The sequence below is a fragment of the Periplaneta americana genome, chromosome 6, assembly GCF_040183065.1.
Source record: "Periplaneta americana isolate PAMFEO1 chromosome 6, P.americana_PAMFEO1_priV1, whole genome shotgun sequence".
NCBI lineage: Eukaryota > Metazoa > Arthropoda > Insecta > Blattodea > Blattidae > Periplaneta > Periplaneta americana.
The window spans coordinates 1093158-1117522 of NC_091122.1; the positions used below are offsets into that span (position 1 = coordinate 1093158).

At 39.6% G+C, this 24365-nt stretch overlaps 1 protein-coding gene across 2 annotated transcripts in view; it reads left to right on the forward strand.

The window, feature by feature from the left end:
• The window catches only part of Hml (hemolectin), a 113321-nt gene that overhangs the window by 82926 nt on the left and 6030 nt on the right, over positions 1 to 24365 (forward strand). Inside the window, exons 53-68 of one of the 2 annotated variants that reach the window (XM_069827250.1) lie at positions 341 to 529; positions 601 to 725; positions 2082 to 2192; positions 2272 to 2473; positions 4810 to 5012; positions 8084 to 8264; positions 9940 to 10064; positions 11527 to 11644; positions 13356 to 13490; positions 13568 to 13687; positions 16476 to 16736; positions 17461 to 17564; positions 19992 to 20327; positions 21342 to 21494; positions 21830 to 21976; positions 22397 to 22516. In XM_069827250.1, the coding sequence (XP_069683351.1) occupies positions 341 to 529; positions 601 to 725; positions 2082 to 2192; positions 2272 to 2473; positions 4810 to 5012; positions 8084 to 8264; positions 9940 to 10064; positions 11527 to 11644; positions 13356 to 13490; positions 13568 to 13687; positions 16476 to 16736; positions 17461 to 17564; positions 19992 to 20327; positions 21342 to 21494; positions 21830 to 21976; positions 22397 to 22516 (2630 nt within the window). The remainder of the gene's footprint in view (positions 1 to 340; positions 530 to 600; positions 726 to 2081; positions 2193 to 2271; positions 2474 to 4809; positions 5013 to 8083; positions 8265 to 9939; positions 10065 to 11526; positions 11645 to 13355; positions 13491 to 13567; positions 13688 to 16475; positions 16737 to 17460; positions 17565 to 19991; positions 20328 to 21341; positions 21495 to 21829; positions 21977 to 22396; positions 22517 to 24365) is intronic. The other variant, XM_069827251.1, reaches the window with a different exon arrangement.

Here is a 24365-nt window from a genome sequence, read left to right on the forward strand (position 1 = left end):
TATACGACATTTCTTCCCATATAAAGTGTAAGGGCCGAACATTATTTCCAGTCTGCCTCCGATACACATTCACACAGGTGTGACATTTCCACTTTCCATCATGGATACTGGGATGGCATATGCGTGTTTTGAATTCTTTATGTAAATTTATTAATAATTTGTTTCATAAAATATAAGTAAATATAACATTTTTTCCACAACATTTTCTTGGATTAGCTGGTATACCTCGACGATACTCCGATTATCCTGATGCTAAATAGTAAATAATTTAATGACAAGGGTAAAAATCTCTGTCAAGCCAAATACATTAAAAGTCATTTAAACTTGGTGGCTGTTACAGCTGCTCCGTGCCCACCTCCACTCGTGCACCACGATTGCTATCCCCAGCGGTGCGAGCCCAGCTGTGACGGCCTCAAGGAAGACGCCCAGTGTGCTGCGATGCCGGGGACCTGCCTGGCCGGCTGCTTCTGCCCCGACGGACTTGTGCACAAGGACGACAAATGCGTCAAGCCCAATGAATGCCGTGACTGTGAGTATCCAGATGAGGTTTGAGGGTTCCCCTCTGCACCGAGCGATGATGACACTTGGCTCGTGTTGCAGGCGTCTGCGACGGCTTCGGAGACCCTCAGTACACCACCTTCGATCGCAAGAACTACACCTTCAACGGGAACTGCACCTACGTGGCCTCCAGGGATGTTGGTCCACATGGCAAGCATGAATTCCAGGTACTGCCTTAGACGTTGCTTAATAGCTTCACTTCTTTGCTTGTTTACTTAGGTTGTCTGCAGTGCTAGTATAGGTTCATAGCTGCTCCACAGTCCTGTCTAATTTTTTTCAAAATTAGTATATGTTCATGTGCTGAATATGTAACCATTGCAACACAACGTAATAAGCTACACTTATTCTGGACTGACTCACTACACGTGGAGCGATCAGCCTGGTGGTAGTGAGGGTGCCTACCGCTGATCAACAAACAGGAACACCTCCATGGTGATCCACACATCAAATGTAAATTGTGCTACATCTAATCTAACTTCAAATTCCTTCCTTTCGGTACAAGCTAAGGAAAATCGGATGTTAATTTAGTGAAACACATCATCACCATCCATAGCGCTACAGCCCGTATCGGGCCTCGGCTTCCTTAACAATTCTTCTCCATCGGTCTCGATCTTTAGCCACCGTCCACCAGTTCTTCACTCCAAGCCTCTTAATATCGTCCATAACACAGTCCATCCATCGTAGCTTTGGCCTTCCAACTCTTCTTCCTCTAGCAATCCCATATTCCATCACCTTCCTAGGTATTTCACATTCATCCATTCTCTTAACATGCCCTGCCCATCTCAGACGAGCAATCTTAATGGATGTTATTATATCGGAAGACTCATAAAGCTGGTATAATTCGTTGTTATATCTTATTCTCCAAGTTTCACCATCCCTTACAGGTCCAAAAATCCTTCGCAATATCTTCCTTTCGAATGCGGCCAATCTAAATTTATCCCTTTCGCTAAGAGGCCATGTCTCTGATGCATAGGTCAACACTGGTTTTATTAGGGTCTTATATAGTCTACATTTTGTGCCACGAGATAGCAATCTTGATTTAACTTGTTTTTGCAGCCCATAATAACACCTATTGGCGCTTTGTATCCTTCTACTTATTTCCTCTGAGATATCATTGTTACTATTAACTAGTGATCCAAGATATACAAAGCTCTGGACTGTCTCAAATTTGGCATCATCAATCTCAATGTACTTAGAAGTTTTATTATTATTTTTGTTATTGACTACCATGTATTTTGTTTTGTTTCCATTAATTTTTAATCCCATATTTCCAGCTGCATCTCTTAGATTTCTGAAGGTTTTTATTAGATCTCTTTCTGACCTAGTGAAACACATCAGTCATGTGAAAAATGAACTGTCAATGCCTTAAGTAAAGTTGAAGGTAAAGTGGGACTCACAAATTGCAGTAGTTTTCATTCGTCCATAGCCTGCTGATAATTTTTTGGCTCTCAACATAGATATTCACGATGAATGTGATTTCTGGTTGAGGAACAGCGTTCACAGTCGACGTGACGTGTTGACAGGTACTGGTGACCAACGTGCAGTGCCAGGACGAGCCTGTGTCCGCGTGCACAGCAGGGGTGTTCATCGAGTACCAGGACCACCGCGTGCACCTGCGCAGGAAGAAGCACGAGGTCAGTAGTGTGGCCGTGGCGGTTGTGGTTGTGGGGTCGTTTCTTGTTCAAGTTGCTAAGTGTGGGCTGATGGTTGCAGCTGGAGGCGTTCGTGGACGGCCACCGCGTGCACAAGTTCCCGCTGGTCACGGACTGGCTGCGCATGGAACACATGCCTGGCACAGAGGTCAGCGTGCTCATCCCTCCACTGCAGCTCGAGGTGTCCTACTACTTCCACAGCTACGCCTTCGCTGTGCGCTTGCCCTCCCACACCTTTGGACATCGCACTGAGGGACTCTGTGGTGAGTGCAATGTGTTAGAATGTACAAAGAAGGTGAATTATTTGTTTGTTTGTCTACTCTAGTGGAGTTAAGACTAATATGCCTCCTCTTCCACACAACCAGAAAATATAACTATAAGTAAAATACGGACAAAATACCTAAATTTAAATTAAAAATTAATGTAATGGCAGAATTTAACAGTGACTCACTCTAGTAAGAAATAATGACATCTTAGGCATAAACAGTGGCGGCTCGTGATAAAATATTATGTGTGTTCACAATTTTGTGGTTCCAAAATCTAAGAGAATTTGAAATCGTACGTTTAGTCTAATATGAAATGTCATGATTCCAATGTTTCACTATCGAAAAAAACCGTATATAAATTCAAAATAACATATGATAATAATAATAATAATAATAATAATAATAATAATAATAATAATAATAATAATGAAATTCAGTCTTTTTATTTCCAATTTTTCTTGGTAAGCCAGTTTACCCAGTTCTTTACTGTTCAAAATTACTTCAACAGAGTTCATTGTTTACGTTTGTTAAAAATGAATACATACCACGGTCTCGTTATTTACAAACGCGTTCAGTAATATATTTTGATTCACAACACACTGATACACTTTAGCCTATACCAGTGCTGTAATCCCACTCGCATAGATTACTATAAATACATGCCAGTAAATATTATTCTTATATATTATACACTGCCATACAGATACTTAAATTCATACCACCACCACAGTCAGCCAGCACGTGTTTGAAAGCCAAACTATGCTATTATGCCGACACTGAAGTATAGTAATTCACAAACTACACTCTCGTAGCAGCACTGTACACATATCGACGTAAGTAAACGTTCCTACAGTCAGATGCTGACATCTACAGGCTATTAAATTTCCTCCTCGAGATATAGCACGTGAACGATAGGCATCGATGGACCTGACATCTGTAGGATAGAAACTCATCATGTTCACTTAACGCTTTGTGCTCTTGACGAGTCATAAGCGGCCAGCTAAAGACAGTTTTCTCCTGCGCATGCATGAAATTCCTGTAACCATCTCGAAAAGAGCACGGCTTGTATGTGAACGGATGTTGCCAAGTTTACATAAGAAGTTTATGCAAGATGTGGGAAGTTTAAAGTACTCGATTCTGATATTATACATCCCCACTACGTCAATACGGTATCAAATAATAAAACTAGTCGTGCATTAATGGAAACAAGGTATTCACGTGCTCTTGTGCTCTTATTGACGCACCGCCACTGGGCATAACTGTTATGTTTGCATACTAGCAAATTAACACTAACAAAAGAACTAATAATATACAACACAAAACAAAAACTCGAATTCATGCAATAAAGCAGTCCTTTCTAATTTAGTTTTACATTCTGACATTGTCCGGCAATCCTTGACGTCACTAGGTAAAGAATTCCAGAGTCGAGGTGATGTTAATGTGAAGGGAAGTGAGTATAACAAGATCTGTGATGAAGAATAGAAAGAAGCGATTGATGCTGGAACTGAAAGCGTGATGCCAGATAATTTGACATAGAATGTATAATAATTGTTGTTTCACTCACACCAACCTACGAGAGTAGTTTGACAGACGGTTTTACATGGTCAAATTTTTCTAGCATTACAGAGAAATCGTACAGTGCAATCTTTTAGCTAAGTAACCGTAATGATGCATCACAAGTGTTTGAATAAGGCTGTCTAAAGTGTTTAAGAGAACGGAGTATGGAAAATATTTTTTGTATCATGTGTTGATAACCTCAGTATTGCAGTTTAGATTTCTTACAGAGTCACGGTCCTCATCGTTAAATTGTTACTGCCTAGAGAGCTGAGTAGATGATTACTATTGCCTGCGATCCAATCTGAATTTATGAGCCGTTGGTGCTGTTCTGTTCTACTCAGACTGACCTGTGGTTCACATCCAAAACATATTGATGAGTCACTGTGTGAGGCTTTGTTGTTGTGTGTAATATTTTAAACCAGGAGGGCACTTTTACTGAACTTAATGCCATTTTTCTTTTGCACTTGCAGAACTCAGAACCAATACCCTGGCAGTTAATCAATTTTGTTTTACGGGTTTAGGAATTTCACTTTCGAGGAACTTTCTTTTCATTCACAACACCTCGAAAATCATTTACTAGTATGTTATGCTTTAACAATGTTCACAACTCTTGTAACTTGTTTTCTCATGGAGACCTTATTGTTGTCAGTGAGGTTCATTAGGTTGGGCCGTGATAACAGATTTGTTTGGCTCTCCCTTATCATTCATTAGCCTCCAGTATTGGCTAGTGTGATGTTGACGTCAGCATGCAGGTGCATTATGTTCTGTCTGCACAGGCAACTGCAATGGCGACGATGGCGATGATATGAGGACGCGAAATGGCACCATCACTTCGGATCCGAATGAGTTCGGCCTGAGCTGGCTGCACCCACTGGTGTCAGAGACTGGCTGCACCGTGCCACCAGAATTCCCTTGCAAGCCGCTGCCGCCTGATGAGGACCCCTGCTTCGACGTGCTGGATGAAGAACGCTTCGGAGAGGTGAGTGTCGTGCAGAAACTGGTAGGTGCCTTTCAGCCCAGTACTTACACTTGCAGCATCTCTATTAGAGGTGAGTGCAGTACAGGAACTGGTAGGTACCTTCCAGCCCCAGTACTTACACTTGCAGCATCTCTATTAGAGGTGAGTGCAGTACAGGAACTGGTAGGTGCCTTCCAGCCCAGTACTTACACTTGCAGCATCTCTATTAGAGGTGAGTGTCGTGCAGGAACTGGTAGGTACCTTCCAGCCCCAGTACTTACACTTGCAGCATCTCTATTAGAGGTGAGTGCAGTGCAGGAACTGGTAGGTGCCTTCCAGCCCAGTACTTACACTTGCAGCATCTCTATTAGAGGTGAGTGCAGTGCAGGAACTGGTAGGTGCCTTCCAGCCCCAGTACTTACACTTGCAGCATCTCTATTAGAGGTGAGTGCAGTACAGGAACTGGAAGGTGCCTTCCAGCCCCAGTACTTACACTTGCAGCATCTCTATTAGAGGTGAGTGCAGTACAGGAACTGGTAGGTGCCTTCCAGCCCCAGTACTTACACTTGCAGCATCTCTATTAGAGGTGAGTGCAGTGCAGGAACTGGTAGGTGCCCTTCAGCCCAGTACTTACACTTGCAGCATCTCTATTAGAGGTGAGTGCAGTGCAGGAACTGGTAGGTGCCTTCCAGCCCAGTACTTACACTTGCAGCATCTCTATTAGAGGTGAGTGCAGTGCAGGAACTGGTAGGTGCCTTCCAGCCCAGTACTTACACTTGCAGCATCTCTATTAGAGGTGAGTGCAGTACAGGAACTGGTAGGTGCCTTCCAGCCCAGTACTTACACTTGCAGCATCTCTATTAGAGGTGAGTGCAGTACAGGAACTGGAAGGTGCCTTCCAGCCCCAGTACTTACACTTGCAGCATCTCTATTAGAGGTGAGTGCAGTACAGGAACTGGTAGGTGCCTTCCAGCCCCAGTACTTACACTTGCAGCATCTCTATTAGAGGTGAGTGCAGTGCAGGAACTGGTAGGTGCCCTTCAGCCCAGTACTTACACTTGCAGCATCTCTATTAGAGGTGAGTGCAGTGCAGGAACTGGTAGGTGCCTTCCAGCCCAGTACTTACACTTGCAGCATCTCTATTAGAGGTGAGTGCAGTACAGGAACTGGTAGGTGCCTTCCAGCCCAGTACTTACACTTGCAGCATCTCTATTAGAGGTGAGTGCAGTACAGGAACTGGTAGGTGCCTTCCAGCCCCAGTACTTACACTTGCAGCATCTCTATTAGAGGTGAGTGCAGTGCAGGAACTGGTAGGTGCCCTTCAACCCAGTACTTACACTTGCAGCATCTCTATTAGAGGTGAGTGCAGTGCAGGAACTGGTAGGGGCCTTCCAGCCCAGTACTTACACTTGCAGCATCTCTATTAGAGGTGAGTGCAGTGCAGGAACTGGTAGGTGCCTTCCAGCCCAGTACTTACACTTGCAGCATTTCTATTAGAGGTGAGTGCAGTGCAGGAACTGGTAGGTGCCTTCCAGCCCCAGTACTTACACTTGCAGCATCTCTATTAGAGGTGAGTGCAGTGCAGGAACTGGTAGGTGCCTTCCAGCCCAGTACTTACACTTGCAGCATCTCTATTAGAGGTGAGTGCAGTACAGGAACTGGTAGGTGCCTTCCAGCCCAGTACTTACACTTGCAGCATCTCTATTAGAGGTGAGTGCAGTGCAGGAACTGGTAGGTGCCTTCCAGCCCCAGTACTTACACTTGCAGCATCTCTATTAGAGGTGAGTGCAGTGCAGGAACTGGTAGGTGCCTTCCAGCCCCAGTACTTACACTTGCTGCATCTCTATTAGAGGTGAGTGCAGTGCAGGAACTGGTAGGTGCCTTCCAGCCCCAGTACTTACACTTGCAGCATCTCTATTAGAGGTGAGTGCAGTGCAGGAACTGGTAGGTGCCTTCCAGCCCCAGTACTTACACTTGCAGCATCTCTATTAGAGGTGAGTGCAGTGCAGGAACTGGTAGGTGCCTTCCAGCCCCAGTACTTACACTTGCAGCATCTCTATTAGAGGTGAGTGCAGTGCAGGAACTGGTAGGTACCTTCCAGCCCCAGTACTTACACTTGCAGCATCTCTATTAGAGGTGAGTGCAGTGCAGGAACTGGTAGGTGCCTTCCAGCCCCAGTACTTACACTTGCAGCATCTCTATTAGAGGTGAGTGCAGTGCAGGAACTGGTAGGTGCCTTCCAGCCCCAGTACTTACACTTGCTGCATCTCTATTAGAGGTGAGTGCAGTGCAGGAACTGGTAGGTGCCTTCCAGCCCCAGTACTTACACTTGCAGCATCTCTATTAGAGGTGAGTGCAGTGCAGGAACTGGTAGGTGCCTTCCAGCCCCAGTACTTACACTTGCAGCATCTCTATTAGAGGTGAGTGCAGTGCAGGAACTGGTAGGTGCCTTCCAGCCCCAGTACTTACACTTGCAGCATCTCTATTAGAGGTGAGTGCAGTGCAGGAACTGGTAGGTGCCTTCCAGCCCCAGTACTTACACTTGCAGCATCTCTATTAGAGGTGAGTGCAGTGCAGGAACTGCTAGGTACCTTCCAGCCCAGTACTTACACTTGCAGCATCTCTATTAGATTTAGTTTTCTTCCACTTGAATCAAAGTTCTTTACGATTTGTTTGAAGGCTACTGACACTGCCTTGGAACCTGATTGTCGTAGTCTTTTAACTGTTGGGACTATTACCTCGTGTGTGTAAATATTCTGAACAATACATTTATCATAATAATTTATTTCCGTTATACCTTTCGGAACATGAGGTTCTTGCCTGATATCTCGAATGATGATCTTATTTCAGCGTGCCTCTTTCTGTTACTTAACGCTCTTGATATCAAACATGTCGAAGATTCCTCTACTTGTTCTTGCACTTTCTGAATGTTTGTTATGAAAAACAATAAAATTCATACCTGTTTTTTGTCATTTGCTTAATGAAGTCTTAAACATAATTTCTCGGTTATGGCTGTGCAGTGATGTGAGCAACACGAAGAGAGTTACAGAACAGATCTCGTTCGCTGTCAAAGTCATGCACTTGTTTCGCAGTGCCATCCCCTCGTGGACCCCAACCCATATGTGGCTGCCTGCCAGTACGACCACTGCCACAGCATCGACAAGAAGACTTCGTCCTGTCGCGACTTGGAGGCGTACGCGAGGGCCTGCTTGCAGGTCGGGGTCTGCCTCAACTGGCGTAGCAACACGTCCTGCCCCCACAAGTGCCCCAAAGGTAGGGGAATCTTGGCCAAGTGCGGTATCAGGCTGATAGTCCTGAACTCTTACATTTCATGACATTATTTTTCTTCGGTATTGGAAGCAACACTGTCTCCATAAAATCTTCAGGCCATTCGCATAATGATAGAATTTTCTTCTTGTCTTTACGCAAGCATTTCACTAATTTATTGGGGATCCCATCAACTCCTGTTGCTTTCCCATTCTTAATTTCCTTAAGTGTTAGCTCAACTTTTTCTCTTAAATTACAAAATCCTTTTCCGTCTTCTGTCACAGCTACTTCGTCTTCTATAGATAAGTTATCTGGATGATTCTGTGTCTACATGTTTCGTCCATCTGTTCAGTATTCCTGTTATTTCATTTCCTATTTCGTCCTTTACCAACCACATGGATTGCCTGTTCTTGTTCGTGAAGTCCAAACATTTTATTTCTCTCTACATCCTCTATTTCTTTACATTTCTGATTCATCCAGTCTTCCTTCGCCTTATCAGCTTCTTATCTTAGTTCATTGTTTAGCTTCCTATAGTTTCTTCTACCGTCTTCTGTGTTGATGGTTTTCCATTTTCTCCTTTCCTCCATCTTCTCCTGTGCTCCAAGGTTTCTTCAAGCTCGTACTTTCTCTGTATTCTATTGTTTCTTCTGATGCTTAATGTATGCGAGTGAATCAATAATGATAAAAGCGTCTGAATGCTTTGGAGCCAATAATTTGCTTCGTACTCTTGTATTTACTTTGAAACTTTATCCTGTGATTTAATAACCTTTTGTCAGACTGATACTAAATTTTTAGATGTTCATATTGATAGTCAACTAACACATGTTGATTATTCGAAGAATAGATTATCTAAAGTTATTTATTTATTCGAAATTTAAGAGATCATGTTCCTCTTCTTATATGAAGAGTATATATTTTGCTTCTTTTGATTCGGTTCTAAGATATGGATTAATTCTCTGGGGAGGTACTAGCAAGGTTAATTAAATCCTTGTATTGTAAAAGAAGATACTGAGGATAATCGCAAAGAGTCATTATACAACTCCATGTAGACCATTGGTCGTCGATTTAGATATTTTGACTATTTATAAACTTTATAGCCTACATTAGATACTTTAGTCTTTGTACATGATTCCTCGGCAAATTTTGATTTAAAGACGTAACATACACCATTACAATACCGGTTCGAAATCAAATGTAAATATGCCTTATTTTAGATTAAACAAGACCCATAATAGTTACTTATACCTTTGACCTAAATTTTATAATAAATTACTTGAAAATTTAAAACATTTAAATAGTAAAGCTGTTAAACTAGAATATACACATTCTTTTATTCAGTTTATTTTAATTCATGTAATTTATTTTTAACAATGTAGGCTTACTATGTACGCTTTTTTTTAATATTGACTTTGTCAATTGCCTGTATAGTGCCTAAAGATGATACAGTGCAATACAGTACAATGCTGGCAACCACAACAAGACATGATCGATCTCTGGACTATCACATTAAAGCATGCATTTTAATAAAATGGCACCCCAGAAGTTGCACTAACTCCCAAACCAACGACAAGTCACGACATCGAAACCGTTGCCATGTTGAGACAGATTTTTAGTGTGGATTGAGAACTATGAGGCTTTGTCTGTCCCTGTGTGTACGATATGCTTTTTCTGTGTTTGACAGGCCTGCAGTACCGTGCCTGTACCCCGGCCTGCGCGCCAACATGCGACAACTTGAAGAAGCTAAGTGAGGACCCCAATGCATGTGGCCTGAGCCAGGTGGACGGCTGTTCATGCCCAGACGGTCAGGTAGCTACATGAAACAGAGTTGTGTTTCAAGATGTCTCGAGTTCGAATTTTATGTGTCACTTAAAACGTTCTTTAGCTTATAAATTCTCGTTCTGAACATCCTTGTTATCAATAGATTATCAACACGTATTACACTGTTTGGTGCACTTCTTCACTTGTTCCAGAATTTAAGGATTTACTGATAATTAGGGCTAGGATTTTTATGATTTCGGATTTTTTCTCCTTTGGATACAAATGTTGCAAATTTAATACTCGTACTACATATTTCATATAAAATTGAGTGAATTAGAACTCACTTGTTAGTGCGTTATTTTGTAAATTGGGTGAGAAGCTGCATTTTTTGTCGGTGGTTTGCATTCTTATGCATTTCTGATTGTGTTTTAGAGAGTGATGGTTCATTATTGTTTTACATTTTAAAATAAATTGAATTTTTTGTGATTTGAGTGAAATTTTGTATCAATCTTATAGGAACTCAAAATATATATATATATATAGGCTACATGAGATGAGATAAGACTGATTTTCATGTACCCACTACACATCTCATGTTGGCAATATAAACTTGCCCATACAGTATTCTCCATTCATTTTCCCTTTTTGTTATTCTTCTATCTTTGGCCTTGTCCTTTGACGAAAATGATACCATTTTAATTGAAATTGTGCAAAAACTATTTGATGATTCACAAATCAATTGTAAATTGTGTTATATCGAGTCTTATTTCTGATTCCTGTCTATTTCGATAAAATCTTTGGTGTTAATTTTATGGAAGAAATACAATCATGTAAAAAAACTGTCAGTGTCTTAAGTACAGTTGAAGGTATGACTGAGAAAGAATTTTGGGTACAGTATCCTCGTTGACATCCTCTCAGAATGTGGTTTCTCGCCAAATCTGTATAACGATACTGATTGAATGCTAGACATTCAAGAAATTCCTTATCTTAAATTTACTTCTGTGGTGTTTGTCTATGTGGAGAGAAGTGTTCCATTCTATAAAACATTATTGGCTGAAAATCGTGTCCTTTACGTTTGAAAATTTGCACATAGTATTTTTTGTGTATTGAAATTTCTGTGTAAAAAATAATACAAATCCGATGCAAAAAGAATCCAGCAACATCCATGCAAAAGAGACATTTAAATATAACACACTCTCTAAATGAACAGGAGGGGTACATATTATCACTTTTAATGCAAATTAAAAAAATTAACATATGATTATTCTGTATGCAAGAAATAATTGGAAATAGAGAACCTATTTTGCTGTTTTGTTTCATTTTTTTTCTTGTATTTTAGGTCATTATTGCATTTTTACCCGCTCTCACTGCATTAGAAACCTAGCCCTGCTGGTAGTAGTTCCTAATGAAGACGTAATAGTTCTGGAATCCTTAACACAAAACCAGATGTTGCACAATGCTATTGGAACTGTAGTGACTATCTGACCATCACATGTTATGGATCTTGTAGGTGCTGATCAATGGCGTGTGCAAGGACACCAAATACTGCTTCCCTTGTGACGATGAGGGGCACGTGCGTGGCCAGATATGGAGTCCTGACAATTGCACCACTTGCACCTGTTCCAAAGGTACCAGGCCAGCGACGATCGAAATGAGATGTTTTTAATGTGCAATGAGAAACTCGCAAGTTTCATTGGGGATTTCTTTCTGAGGATATGATATGAATTTATGATTTAAGTTGTGGACATTTAATCATTTGCTGATTAGATTAGATTATATTAGATTTTTATGAGCCATACAATTACAAGTGTTCATGTTATTGTCAGTTCACATACAACACACAGTATAATCAAATTTCAAATTAATTTCTTTACACGTTGCTTCCCTCTGCTCTGTCTTCAATTCTTCTTCTGCTTCATCGATTTTACTGGGAACTTCTTCTTGGAGTATTTTTTTACTAATAATGATACGTTAAAACTTGTTAAAATAACCAATTTTAATAATGTACTGTATTAAACTATTCAAACTTGTGAAGGTACTGTACTACCTTTTGTAACTAGTTTTGTCGTGGTTTCCGCCATTATGAAACGTTCTAGTGAGGTCTTATGCATACTTCCGGCTTCTTCTTGGTGGGTGTCATTGTGGGGGAGGATGTGTGGGGATGTGTTTGTGATTGACAGCGTTATGTCGTAAAGGATGTGCGTTTTGAAATTCAGTTGAGTGTTGCGGGCGTGTTGTGCTTGGGTTTCTTTATTGCTGTAGTTGTGGTGTGTTCTGCGTATGGAGCAGCATGGAAACAGATATTGAAATTTTACATATTGAACTGAAAAGCCAAAAACTAAACATACTAGAACAATACGAAATTTATAAACACACAAAAACTCAAACAACATATTATCGGCTTACAAGCAAAACACATTAAGTCAAAAATATTACCTCTGAGAAAAAGATGTTTTGAAAGCTTTTAACAAAACTGAGTCCTCAAATTATTTTTTAGTAAGTTGTTTCTCTTTATGTGTATTTAATTTTCCAATTTTAAGTTTATACACATAGCCTACATTATATATATGGGCGGCTGGGTAGCTCAGTTGGTAGAGCAGCTGGCTACGGACTGGAAGGTCCAGGGTTCGATCCCAGGTGGTGACAGGATTTTTTCTCGTTGCCAAACTTTCAGAATGGGCCCAAGGTTCACTCAGCCTCCTATAAAATTGAGTACCGGGTCTTTCCTGGGAGTAAAAGGCGGTCAGAGCGTGGTGCCGACCACACCACCTCATTCTAGTGCCGAGGTCATGGTGCTCTACCTCCATGTCCCCCAAATGCCTTCATGGCATGTTACGGGGATACCTTTACCTTTTACCTTTTTTTTTTAGCCTGCATTATATACTGTACGTCTTTTTGTCAGAAGTAATATTTTTGGTTTAATGTGTTTTGCTTGTAAACCGACGATATCCTCAACACTCAATGCACAATCACAAACACACCCTCACCATCACCTACGTATCCTCCTTCCCCCATCCCCACAGCAAGAAGAAGCTGGAAAAATGTACAAAGCCTCACTAGAGTGTTTGGAAACCACTCACAGAGGTACATGTATTATTAAAAGTTGTTAATTTAACGTATTATCATTGGTGACATACAAGTGTTAAAAGTGTGTGATTCAACAATGAAGTGTATTATTGTTTTCATGTATTGTTTACCACATGTTTCTCAGCATTGTTGAGATGTGAAACTGATTGTAGGCTGATAAAGAGAAAGGAATTTGAAAAGAGTTGCTCAAAGTAATACTTAGGGGGAGTGAGATTAAGCAAGAAAATTCTCAATTAATATAGCTGAGATCAGGGATCTATGTCGCAGATGGCAAGGTGGAGTGTCTGAAGAAGGACTGCTCGGCTGAGAAGACGGTGTGCGGCCCACACATGCAAGCTGTGGTCATGGCGGGCACGGAACACGACTGCTGCCCCAAACACATCTGCAGTAAGTGAACCCACCATGTCTGCTTCTGTCTCTCGGTTGCCTGTACCGTGTCTCATGCACTGCGCATTTGCTTGCAGTCCCAGTGCCGGCGACCACGCCCTTCTCGCAATGCCCTGAGCCGGAGGTGCCTCTGTGTGGGGACGACCAGGAGCTGGACGTGATAACCGACGAGCGCGGTTGCAAGAGCTTCGTCTGCAGTGAGTGCCATTGCATCAAGAATCGAGTCCTTTAAACTCATTTTACGCCTGAGAGTTCAGATCTGTTCCGAGCGTTTCTTATAGGCTGTAGAAAAATTATGTTAAAGATATGCTATCTCCAAGAAAGTACCACCTCTGGGTTCTTAAATTCCACATTCGTAGTCCTTCCTTCAGAGCCAAAGATGACAACTACAATTAAACTGACGAAGCATTCCTCTGGTCTTAGAAAAACGGCAGTAAGTGTGATTTCGATTATAAGAGGACCGATTTTCCAAAACTTGCTTTCTGCAAAATTATAATTTTTCAAGAGACACAAATAACTGATTGGAAAATTGTATGTAAAAAAATAATTTGCAAATTCTATGTTAAACACTTCATTTTTTGGTACATAAACACATTAAAAGCAAAATATGTATCGTTTTCTTAAGTATAAACCACACAAAACTCCATTGTGTTCATTTCTGCAGAAAGTGAGTTTTGGAAAAACGGCCCCCATTATTGCAGTGGATTCTGACGAATTAATGAACATTAATGTCTCGATATGGCATAAGAAATAACTGAATGCAGTTATTCATTTAACCGTAAACAATCAAGAAGAGGAGTATTCATTATGCATTAAATTCATATCCTTACTTACATACAGGTTCAGTAGGAGGAATAAATAATTTTGGGCCTTCCATAATGGTATGTACTTCAGAAACCGTTTTTCTAAAGTTCTGACAACTTATCAAGTGAAGCAGATTTTTATGGTTTGGTACATTCATTCGACATTCAACACATTTTAACAAATGGACATTCGAGGAATTATATTTTTCACTTCCAAATACAAGACTTTATAACTTGGCCCCAGTCAGGCTTCTAGTTAAGTATTAAGACTTAAAGCCAGAATTGGGATAAGGTTCAGGATCAATAACAGATTAGGTTGCTTTTTTCAGGCTTTTGGTATGCCTTGCATAGAAGCTTTTTGGTAATACAGGTACACAAATAGATTTACTCTGGACCATAGCAAAGAAAGGAGTGCAACTTTATGGTGATACCACTGGATTACATCATCATCGTGAAAATGCCTGACAAAATAACCAGTCGGAATATGAAAGAAAAGAAAGTATACAGGGTGAGTTTATAGCTTTCGCAGTGATGTGGAGTAGTGTGCTTCAGTCTAGAGGTAATTTTCAATGACTGAAGTGTTGAGACGAAATATTGAATTGTAATAGGCCTAATTGTTTGTTCCTTGTTTCGCTTTTAATTTATCTGGAGACTTTTGTTACATATGTTACATCACTTCATCTTACTGATTCAAAGGCATTCACTCGTATCTTGATGTAGCAATGGGAAGGAAGCAACAAGGGGAAAATTCGTGATAATTAACAGTGTTCATACATCATTTAAGTACAGATGACAACTTCCTACAGAATAACATAAATGAAGCTAGTAGTAAATTAAAGGAGTGGCTAACACATAACAAACTTAGTCTAAATATCGACAAAACAGTGTTTATTCATTTTAATCAACACAGCATCGTACTCATAAAACCGAACAATATATACTGACAATCACAATATAAAAGAAATTGAGTGCACAACATTTTTGGGAGTATGGATTGATTCCAGTTCGTCCTGGACTAAACATGTAAACTGTGAAAAGTATGAATAATTTTGAGGGAAAAATTGTTCCGGGGCCGGGTATCGAACCCGGGACCTTTGGTTAAACGTACCAACGCTATCTCAACTGAGCTACCCAGGAACTCTACCTGACACCGATCCAACTTTTCCCTCTATATCCACAGACCTCAAAGTGGGCTGACAACCGTCAAGCAACCAACATTGGGTGCACACTAACTCTGTGTGACTTTTTTTTTTATTTTTTTTTTTAATTTAATTTTTATTTTTATTTATTTTATTTTATTTAAATTTAAATATACAGAATAAAGAAATATAATTACAAAACAAACAAGAGAAATAGAAATAAAATAATACAAGCAATATAAAAAGAAGGTACAGTAGTATTAACAAAATTTGAGACCGAATGAGCAGCGCTCGTGCTCGGTCGCAGTTCAGATATAATATTAAAATAAAAATAATAATAATAATAAAAATAAATAAGTAAAATAAAATAGGAACTAAAATATAATTACAGCGGCAATGGAATTATATAATATAATATTAACACTAGAGAAGAATAATATCGCACGTGAAAAGTAGGACTAATATATATTTCAAAATTATAGAATACAAATATAATATAGGTTGATTAATTCATACACATAGGCTATAAATTTATTTAATCAAATTGAAGATATTAACACGTTTCTAATTTTCTTGTTATATGTTAGTGGGTTACATGTTAGAAGTTCTGGGTGTAATTTAGTTAAAGCATTGTACAACTTAAATTGTGGTTTACTGTTACGTACAGTGACGTCACCTTATATACGTGAATATTCCGCGCATATTTTTTCTGGAATTTAGCGAAGCAAAACTGGAGTGCGCGCATTATTTGAAATACAAATTACAGCCAATTTTATTATTTATTTTTTCTTTTTAATTTTCTCTCCTGAGATCAGGGTGCGCGGAGTGTTCACATATGTAGGGTAATAACTATAATGAAACAACAGGTTTCAAGATTTAGACCTTGTTCGTTTGTTTCTTTGTTGCATCATACAGTTTCATAGTTGGTAATTTTTCAAGCTTTTATTAATGAATGTAATTTCGACCAAATTCGTTCGATTATTTGGCACATTTATAATTACAAAGTACTTCAATGTAGATGGCTCTGCTCTGCTGTGTTGCAGAATGCAAGCCGTGCGTAGGCGAGGTGGGGAATGAACTGGACCCGTCGCTCCTTGAGGATGCGGAGCAGATGGACCAGAGGACCACGCCCGTGCACAGGGGCCCGGGCTGGGAGCCAAGGAACAAAACAACGGGGTGCTGCGTGCGGGTGGAGTGGGTGTGCAACGTTGATGCGTGTCCTGCCCCGGAGCCCTGCGCCCCACACTTCTCCACCGTGGAGCTGCCGGTGCCTAAAGGGGAGTGCTGTCCTCAGTACAAGTGCGGTGAGCAGCGAAAACTACATGTTCACTCACAAGCCAAAACTCGAACGCTACACGAATTTACATTTCCTTCTCAACGGGCTGAAATGTAGAATAACAACCAGGGTTGCCAGATGTTCTGGATTTTAATGGTGTGTCCTGTGTCCTGGATTGAGTTATATGTGTTCCGAAATGTAAAAATAATTGATAAAAAATGCAATTTTTTATCATTCCCACAAAATTATTTTTAAAATTCCTTATTTATTTTTTCAAGACCCTGTTCAACCTAAGTTCAGTGTCGTCGTTATCGCCACCTGTGCCTCCTATCGGGCTGTATTGAAATAAAAACGATAGTACAGTACCGGCAGTAAAATATATAGTAGGTATTTCATAGTATCTTTATTCTTTACTTTCTTTGGAGGTTGATTTATTATGGATAGGATTTAAACACTGTATTATCGAGCATTTCTCTAAATACATCAGGTTGTAATATGACATTATTTTTCCAGACTTTATCAATAATTCAAATGAAATTTCATAATGTAGCAAAAATGTAACAAAATTAAAAGCTTAGATCCCATATAATTGTATTGCAAATTTAATTCATTAAAATGTTTAGTGATGTTAAGGTATGCTGAATCATCATCTGTCCTGGATTCCTGATGAGAGAATGTGGCAACTCTGGTAACAGCACAGCAAAATGATGTCATTCGCACAGCTGAGGACTCACTGTGTGCTCCTGTTGCAGAGCCTCCCAAGAATGCCTGCCTGTATGAGTTCCAGCACATCGCAGACATTAATGGAGGCGAGCGGCAGAGGAAGAAAGACGAGAGGTTCGTGACTGTGAAGCAGGTATGCAGACGACCACAGGATAATCGTAGCTGCATTTTAATCAGCTAAAAAAATTAATAATTTATAATAATTATGACGAAGACAATGAAAAGGTGCATCTGATTCTATACTCTGCATTTAATTATAATAATTTGAATTATGCCAGCCCATTGCAGAATCCAGAGTTTATGACGAAATAAATAAACGAGTGAATAAATAAATCAGTGTATGAATAAATTACTACTGGTACTCAATACTCAGTATTCTTTATTGTCATGAAACAAGTGTTGCTATGTACACAGTAATAGTAATAACAAATATAAAGATTATTGATTTCCGGGAATAATTGCGCATGTAGGCCCAGACATAAAAAAATTAATACGAAACAGTAGGCTAAATTACATCCATTAAATTAAAAATACAATTTATTAAGAAATGAAAATGAAAATATAATTACCGGTACATCACTATCAAAATATTCCGTGATTTCAAAGATTTTATACTAATCTACATTCTGTGCAAAGAAACAGCCATGCATTTAAATCATTTTTTAATTTGGTCAGTCTGATATTGGGATTGATAAAGTGATGAATGAATAAACGAATGAACGAAGGAACAAATAACGAACAATGGTGACCAGTTTTCTTTTAATCAAATTCAGGCGATGATTTGCAAGAGCTCGTCTACAAATTAGGGTTTATACAACATTTACAAATTTCCACAAGTAAAAGGAAAGTTTTGTTAATAATTTTAATTAATCATAATAATTTATTGCAGCCACTGATCACATACATGATATGGGACAAGTCATATGTACAAAAAACTAATAACTAATTACATAATATACATAAAAGGAAATAATAACTATAATAATTAAATGCAACACAAAAACAAATATATAAAACTTGGACTCAGTGGTAGAAAACTGCAGGTCAGGTCGATTTCAACTATAAGGCCCATTCGCAGTACCGTATGTCTTGAAGTCAGGCCTAAAACAGAGGAATTCCAAGAATTCATCAACGCTATAGAAGCAGTGGTGTAATAGCAAAATGAATAAGACCCTTTTAAATTTCTGATACACAGATATGGCAAGCAGTTGTACATGAATAAACCTGTTCTTACATAGCAATGCGGTATTAAAGGGAGTTTCGTGAATATAGTTTTTCCTCCTTGTATGATAAGAATGGACATCTTCATTTTTTGGGAATTGGTCTAAATTACCTTTTATATATAGTAAAGTTTCAAAAATACTGTACATGTAGGCTACATGGTAGAGATAGTATGCCTAGAATTTTAAAGTATTCTCTACAGCTAGTTCTTTGATTGATTTGTACTGTTGACCTAATAGCTCTTTTCTGTAGTTTGATGAATTACCCCAAATTATCTATGATGCAACATCTCATACCCAAATTCAAATGCTGCAGGAATTATAATCAAGTCCCTACAGCTTATTGGTACAATTACATAGTAAAGAAAGATTGCGACACGGAGACAGAGAGCCTGTTCACATACAAGGTGCTGTGGCAACTGGCGTAGCACAGGGTACAGTATGCTGTCCGAAATGGAATGTACTGTAAGACAAACAAAATTCATACGCAAGTAACTATATCTTATTACGAGTAGGTTTTGTATTGCAATATATACAATAATCACAGATAGAGGTAATGAACCACTCAGATTCAAGGTGGGGTTAATCGCAAACTGCAAAAAACATGGAAACATCAATAAAGGACTGACATTTGAACAGTTGCCACTATCGACTTGTATTGATACTGATACCGTATCTAATTATTGTCATTCAGCAAATGAAATTTGCAATACATGATCTCCATTACTAATTAAAACTAAAATCATGAGAAAGAAGTCTTAAAATACTCATCAATATTATAAACTGCTTCATCTATTGGCCACATATGTATAATTCCCTTAAAACCATGCCTAGTTACATGTACTGGGATATGATTATATAATTTAAAAACCATAATATGGTTATAGAAAGTCTCTATTTAGGTGTATACATATAATTTTTCGTTATTTCTAGTACTATAATCATGGATTTTATTAAATTGAAATTGCTGTTGCATACATTAATTGCTTCGTAATATAAAGACTAGTTACGGTCATAATAAATAGAGGCCTTCAACTTACAATTGGCCAATAATCTGATGGCTCTCTTTTGAATAAGCGCTGTGAGCACCACTCCCCCCAAAGTAATAGTTCTTTGAAAAAATCAGAATGTACGGCTTTAACATATGTAGGTCCACAGCATGAATGTTTTTTAAATTTCGTAAAAGATACAATCCTCTCTGCACACATAGTGAATGTGACATTGCCAAGTGAGTTTACTGTCCAGCAGCTGAACAGATTTACCTACATCGAGGCTTTGAAGCCAGTCTTGCTGTCTGCTAGCCCCACAAGGTTTACTCTTCCGATTGCGATGTGCTTCAGCCCGGCGCAGTGTGGGATGACGGACCGTGCCGCAGCTGCGTGTGTGAGGGTTCTGCTGCGGGGGGCTTCCACCCCTCGTGCAAGGTGGAGACGTGCTCAGAAGTGCTGGCGGGGCAGGAAGCGGTGGACTACGTACTGAAGCGCATTCCGGTGCCCGACCAGTGCTGCCCGCGTCTGGAGCGTGTTGCATGCAAGGAGGGCGCCACCACTCACCAGGTGGGCTCCAAGTGGGCTTCACCTAGCGGCGATCCTTGCGAGACTTTCGTGTGCGATTCAGTTGCAGAGCGTGCCGAGAAGAGACAGCTGCTGGAGCACTGCACGCTGGATTGCCAGCCGGTGAGTGTGTGACTCAGGCAACCGCCGACGGAACAAGTATTAAACCATTTAAGAAGTGTGGCATGAGTGATGCACTGGGTGTTTGTTGTGTGAGGAGGACTCACATCTGATTTCAAGTGACTCTTCATTTAGCTCTGGGTTTTGGCAATCTTTCCTAGTTACATTACGTATTTGATAAAGTAGATCTACTATTACTTTATATTTGAAGTGAAAATATATTGGCTAGTTCAGTCTTCTTGGCTGATGTTATACCACCAGCATTCCATTGTAAGATGTTTAGTTGATTGTGTACCATTAAAGTAGTCCCCGCCCGGAGATCTGATTGGGGGACTATTTTACCTCCGGATAATTTTACCTTAATGGTACTCATTTCATATTACAGTGAAAATGGGAAGTTGTAGCCGATTTAAGTGAACACCATATTTTAACGTTTTGGTGGCTACTTCATTCACACACAACCCCCAGAATGTCTGGAGGACCACACCTGCTGTTGGTCGACGGGTCCATTGGACCTAGCTGGGAGATCTTGTTGATCACCAGCTTTCCCTCCTTAAGCCACTGGAGGACGATTTTAGTGCCATAGCAGGTCAGCACTAGGAACAGAAAAGTAGAAAGAGGAGGAAGGAAGGGGAAATGAACCCCTAGGCCTCGAATGCTCTAATGCCGTCGGGGTCGAACGCCTGGCATTAGAAAACAACAACAACAACTTTATATTTGAAATACTGTACATTGATTATGATATTCAATGATAAAGTTTTTCCTCAAAAATATGTACAAAAAAGGGAGGTTACGTTAATATTGACATTTGTAAATTAAACACGAAGAAATGTGGAAATTAACATTGATAAGGGGTAGAATATTTTTAAAAACGTCTGATGCAATCTTGGAATGAGTTTATGTTTCCGGAAAAATAATTCAACAAACGACTAACTGAAAAAAAAAATCAATGTTTGCTCCAATTACAAAGAAAAAGCAGACATGAGTAAAGAAGGGAGTCTGTTGTGTTCATTGCAGGGTTTTGAGGAGGACAAGCCACCGCCTGGCGAGTGTTGCGGGCGTTGTCGACAAGTTGCATGTGTGGTCGACGGGCAGTTGAAAGATCTCAATTCCAGCTGGACGTCCGCTGACATGTGCACAACCAGCTACTGCTTGCTGGCCAATGACTCCGTAAGTTAAGACGCAAAACTCTGTTTTTGTAACTGACTCTCTAGTGAGAGGAATAGTCAATTTGAGGAGGGGGGGGTTTCTTACCCCTTCTCTGTTGACGAAAATGTCTCTCCAAAGAAATTATTTTTAATCTGTCTCACCACCATGTTGTGTGCAATCATGGCATGAATGTGACTTTGCGAAATTGTCTCTAAGGGGGAGCTGCGAATATTTCTTTCACATTAAACATCGAACGTTAGTGGTCGTCTGCACTGTGGATTGAAACTGCTCATACAGAGACAAAACAAAACAAATCTGGCATAAATCAGCATAGATTCGATGTGTTTGTGTTGCAGTACGTGGTGCAGTCAGTAGTGGAGCGGTGTCCCCGCCCTCCTGCGGAGATGGAACTGGAGTACGAACTACATGAGGAGTTGGTTCCCAACAAATGCTGTAAGAAATTCGTGCCAGTTGCCTGCAAAGTTGGGGACAAAGTTTACAAGGTGAGCGTTAGGAGTAAGATCCTTGTACAGTATTTGTCATTGCTGATCATGTTCTTGTACTGATATCAATTACATCATATAATAATAATAATAATAATAATAATAATAATAATAATAATAATAGTAATAGTAATAATAATAATAATAATAATAATAATAATAATAATAATATGCATTACGCCTATTACAACTTGTTCTTTCCAATCTTTGCTGATGGTAACTTATCAAACAACTTTTATTTCGAAAACATGATATGAAGAGAGAAATCTGAGAACAAAGAAAGGAATGTATATACTAAACAGATAAATAAAATAAATAAGAGAGTGCAGTATTTAAATAAGTATTCTTTCAGGATGGACTCATCATACCATGTGCAACCAGATAGTCTGTCATGGCAGGATGCATCATTGTTTGTTGCAGGAGGGCGAGACCTGGCCTTCGCCTGATGGAGACCCCTGCAAGACCTTCACCTGTGTGCGAGGATCCGACGGGGTATCCAAACAGGAGAACACCATGACGTGCAACACAGAATGTGCTTTGGTGAGATACTTCTACGTGCTTACTTACACTTCTCCAGATTCTTTCTTACTTACTTACAAATGGCTTTTAAGGAACCCGGAGGTTCATTGCCGCCCTCACATAAGCCCGCCATCAGTCCCTATCCTGTGCAAGAATAATCCAGTCTCTATCATCATATCCCACCTCCCTCAAATCCATTTTAATATTATCCTTCCATCTACGTCTCGGCCTCCCCAAAGGTCTTTTTCCCCTCCGGTCTCCCAACTAACACTCTATATGCATTTCTGGATTCGCCCATACGTGCTACATGCCCTGCCCATCTCAAACGTCTGGATTTAATGTTCCTAATTATGTCAGGTGAAGAATACAATGCGTGCAGTTCTGTGTTGTGTAACTTTCTCCATTCTCCTATAACTTCATCCCTCTTAGCCCCAAATATTTTCCTAAGTACCTTATTCTCAAACACCCTTAACCTATGTTCCTCTCTCAAAGTGAGAGTCCAAGTTTCACAACCATACAGAACAACCGGTAATATAACTGTTTTATAAATTCTAACTTTCAGATTTTTTGACAGCAGACTGGATGATAAAAGCTTCTCAACCGAATAATAACACGCATTTCCCATATTTATTCTGTGTTTAATTTCCTCCCGAGTTTTCCAGATTCTTTCACATAATAATAATAATAATAATAATAATAATAATAATAATAATAATAATAATAATAATAATAATAATAATAATAACATTTATAATAATAATAATAATAATAATAATAATAATGATAGTAGTAGTAGTAGTGGTAGTAGTACTAATAATAATAATAATAATAATAATAATAATAATAATAATAATAATAATAATACCGGTACTGGTAATAATAATAATTAATCATGGAAAAATTCACGTTGAACAGTTTAAGATAGGTCTATGTACAGTTTTTCAGGACAAATAGCTATGGATGTAGTTCTCATTGCTAGTGAAGTTTTTCGAACTATAGGAAGCAGAACTCCCAGACTGACACATAATTCCTCTGAATTTCCTATCTCAAGATCTTATGATTGGGCCAATAATAAATAAATAAATCCAGCCTGTTTCATCCCAAGGGCCACGGCCTCCTGCCTATGGAGGGACTAGCTCAACTTTCACTCCTTAGGTGAGTGAGTCCTAGGGAGCTTTGTGGGTCCTGTGCGGTTTGTTTGCATTTACCTGTTCCTTCTCTTCGCCTCTTTTCACACTTCCACTAATCACTGTTGTTGAGTTCTGGTCGTCGATCCAGGTGTTTCCGTCTTTCTCTATTCTTTGCCACTCTTGACCATTGTTGCGCCAATAACTGTCACTAACTCTCTCACATTGAAACTAGAGAAAGAAATATTTTGAAAAATTATTGTGGAAGTTACTTTGTTACAAAAATATCTCTGAAAGTTATGTGTCTGTTGTCTTTTTGTATTTACAGGTCTTTTGTGTTATGTAGTCTTTGTCAACTACTAGATTTTTAGCATCGATGGAATTGCTGCTGTATTTGTGGAGGTCAGGCTGCTGTTAGATAGGGGATAACGAATTTTGTAGAGTATTGTAGGAAAGTGTGTTTGATGATAGGTACGTTGTCGCATATACAAACTTGCAGCTTACTCTGATCCTTTATGTTGACATAGTTGTGCTGCAGATTGTATTTACAAATGCTGAAAAAGTCGATATGATCCTAAAGTATGGCGAATGTGGGACAATGCAGCGCACTCTTGTAATTTGTATCCTGAGACACGGCAACCACGTCGACCAACATTCCATCGGCATAATATATGGCTATATCCTAAGAGAGGGGCGTGTGCGCCACAATGAAGGCTGACACGTGCCTGTGACCTGCATTGGAT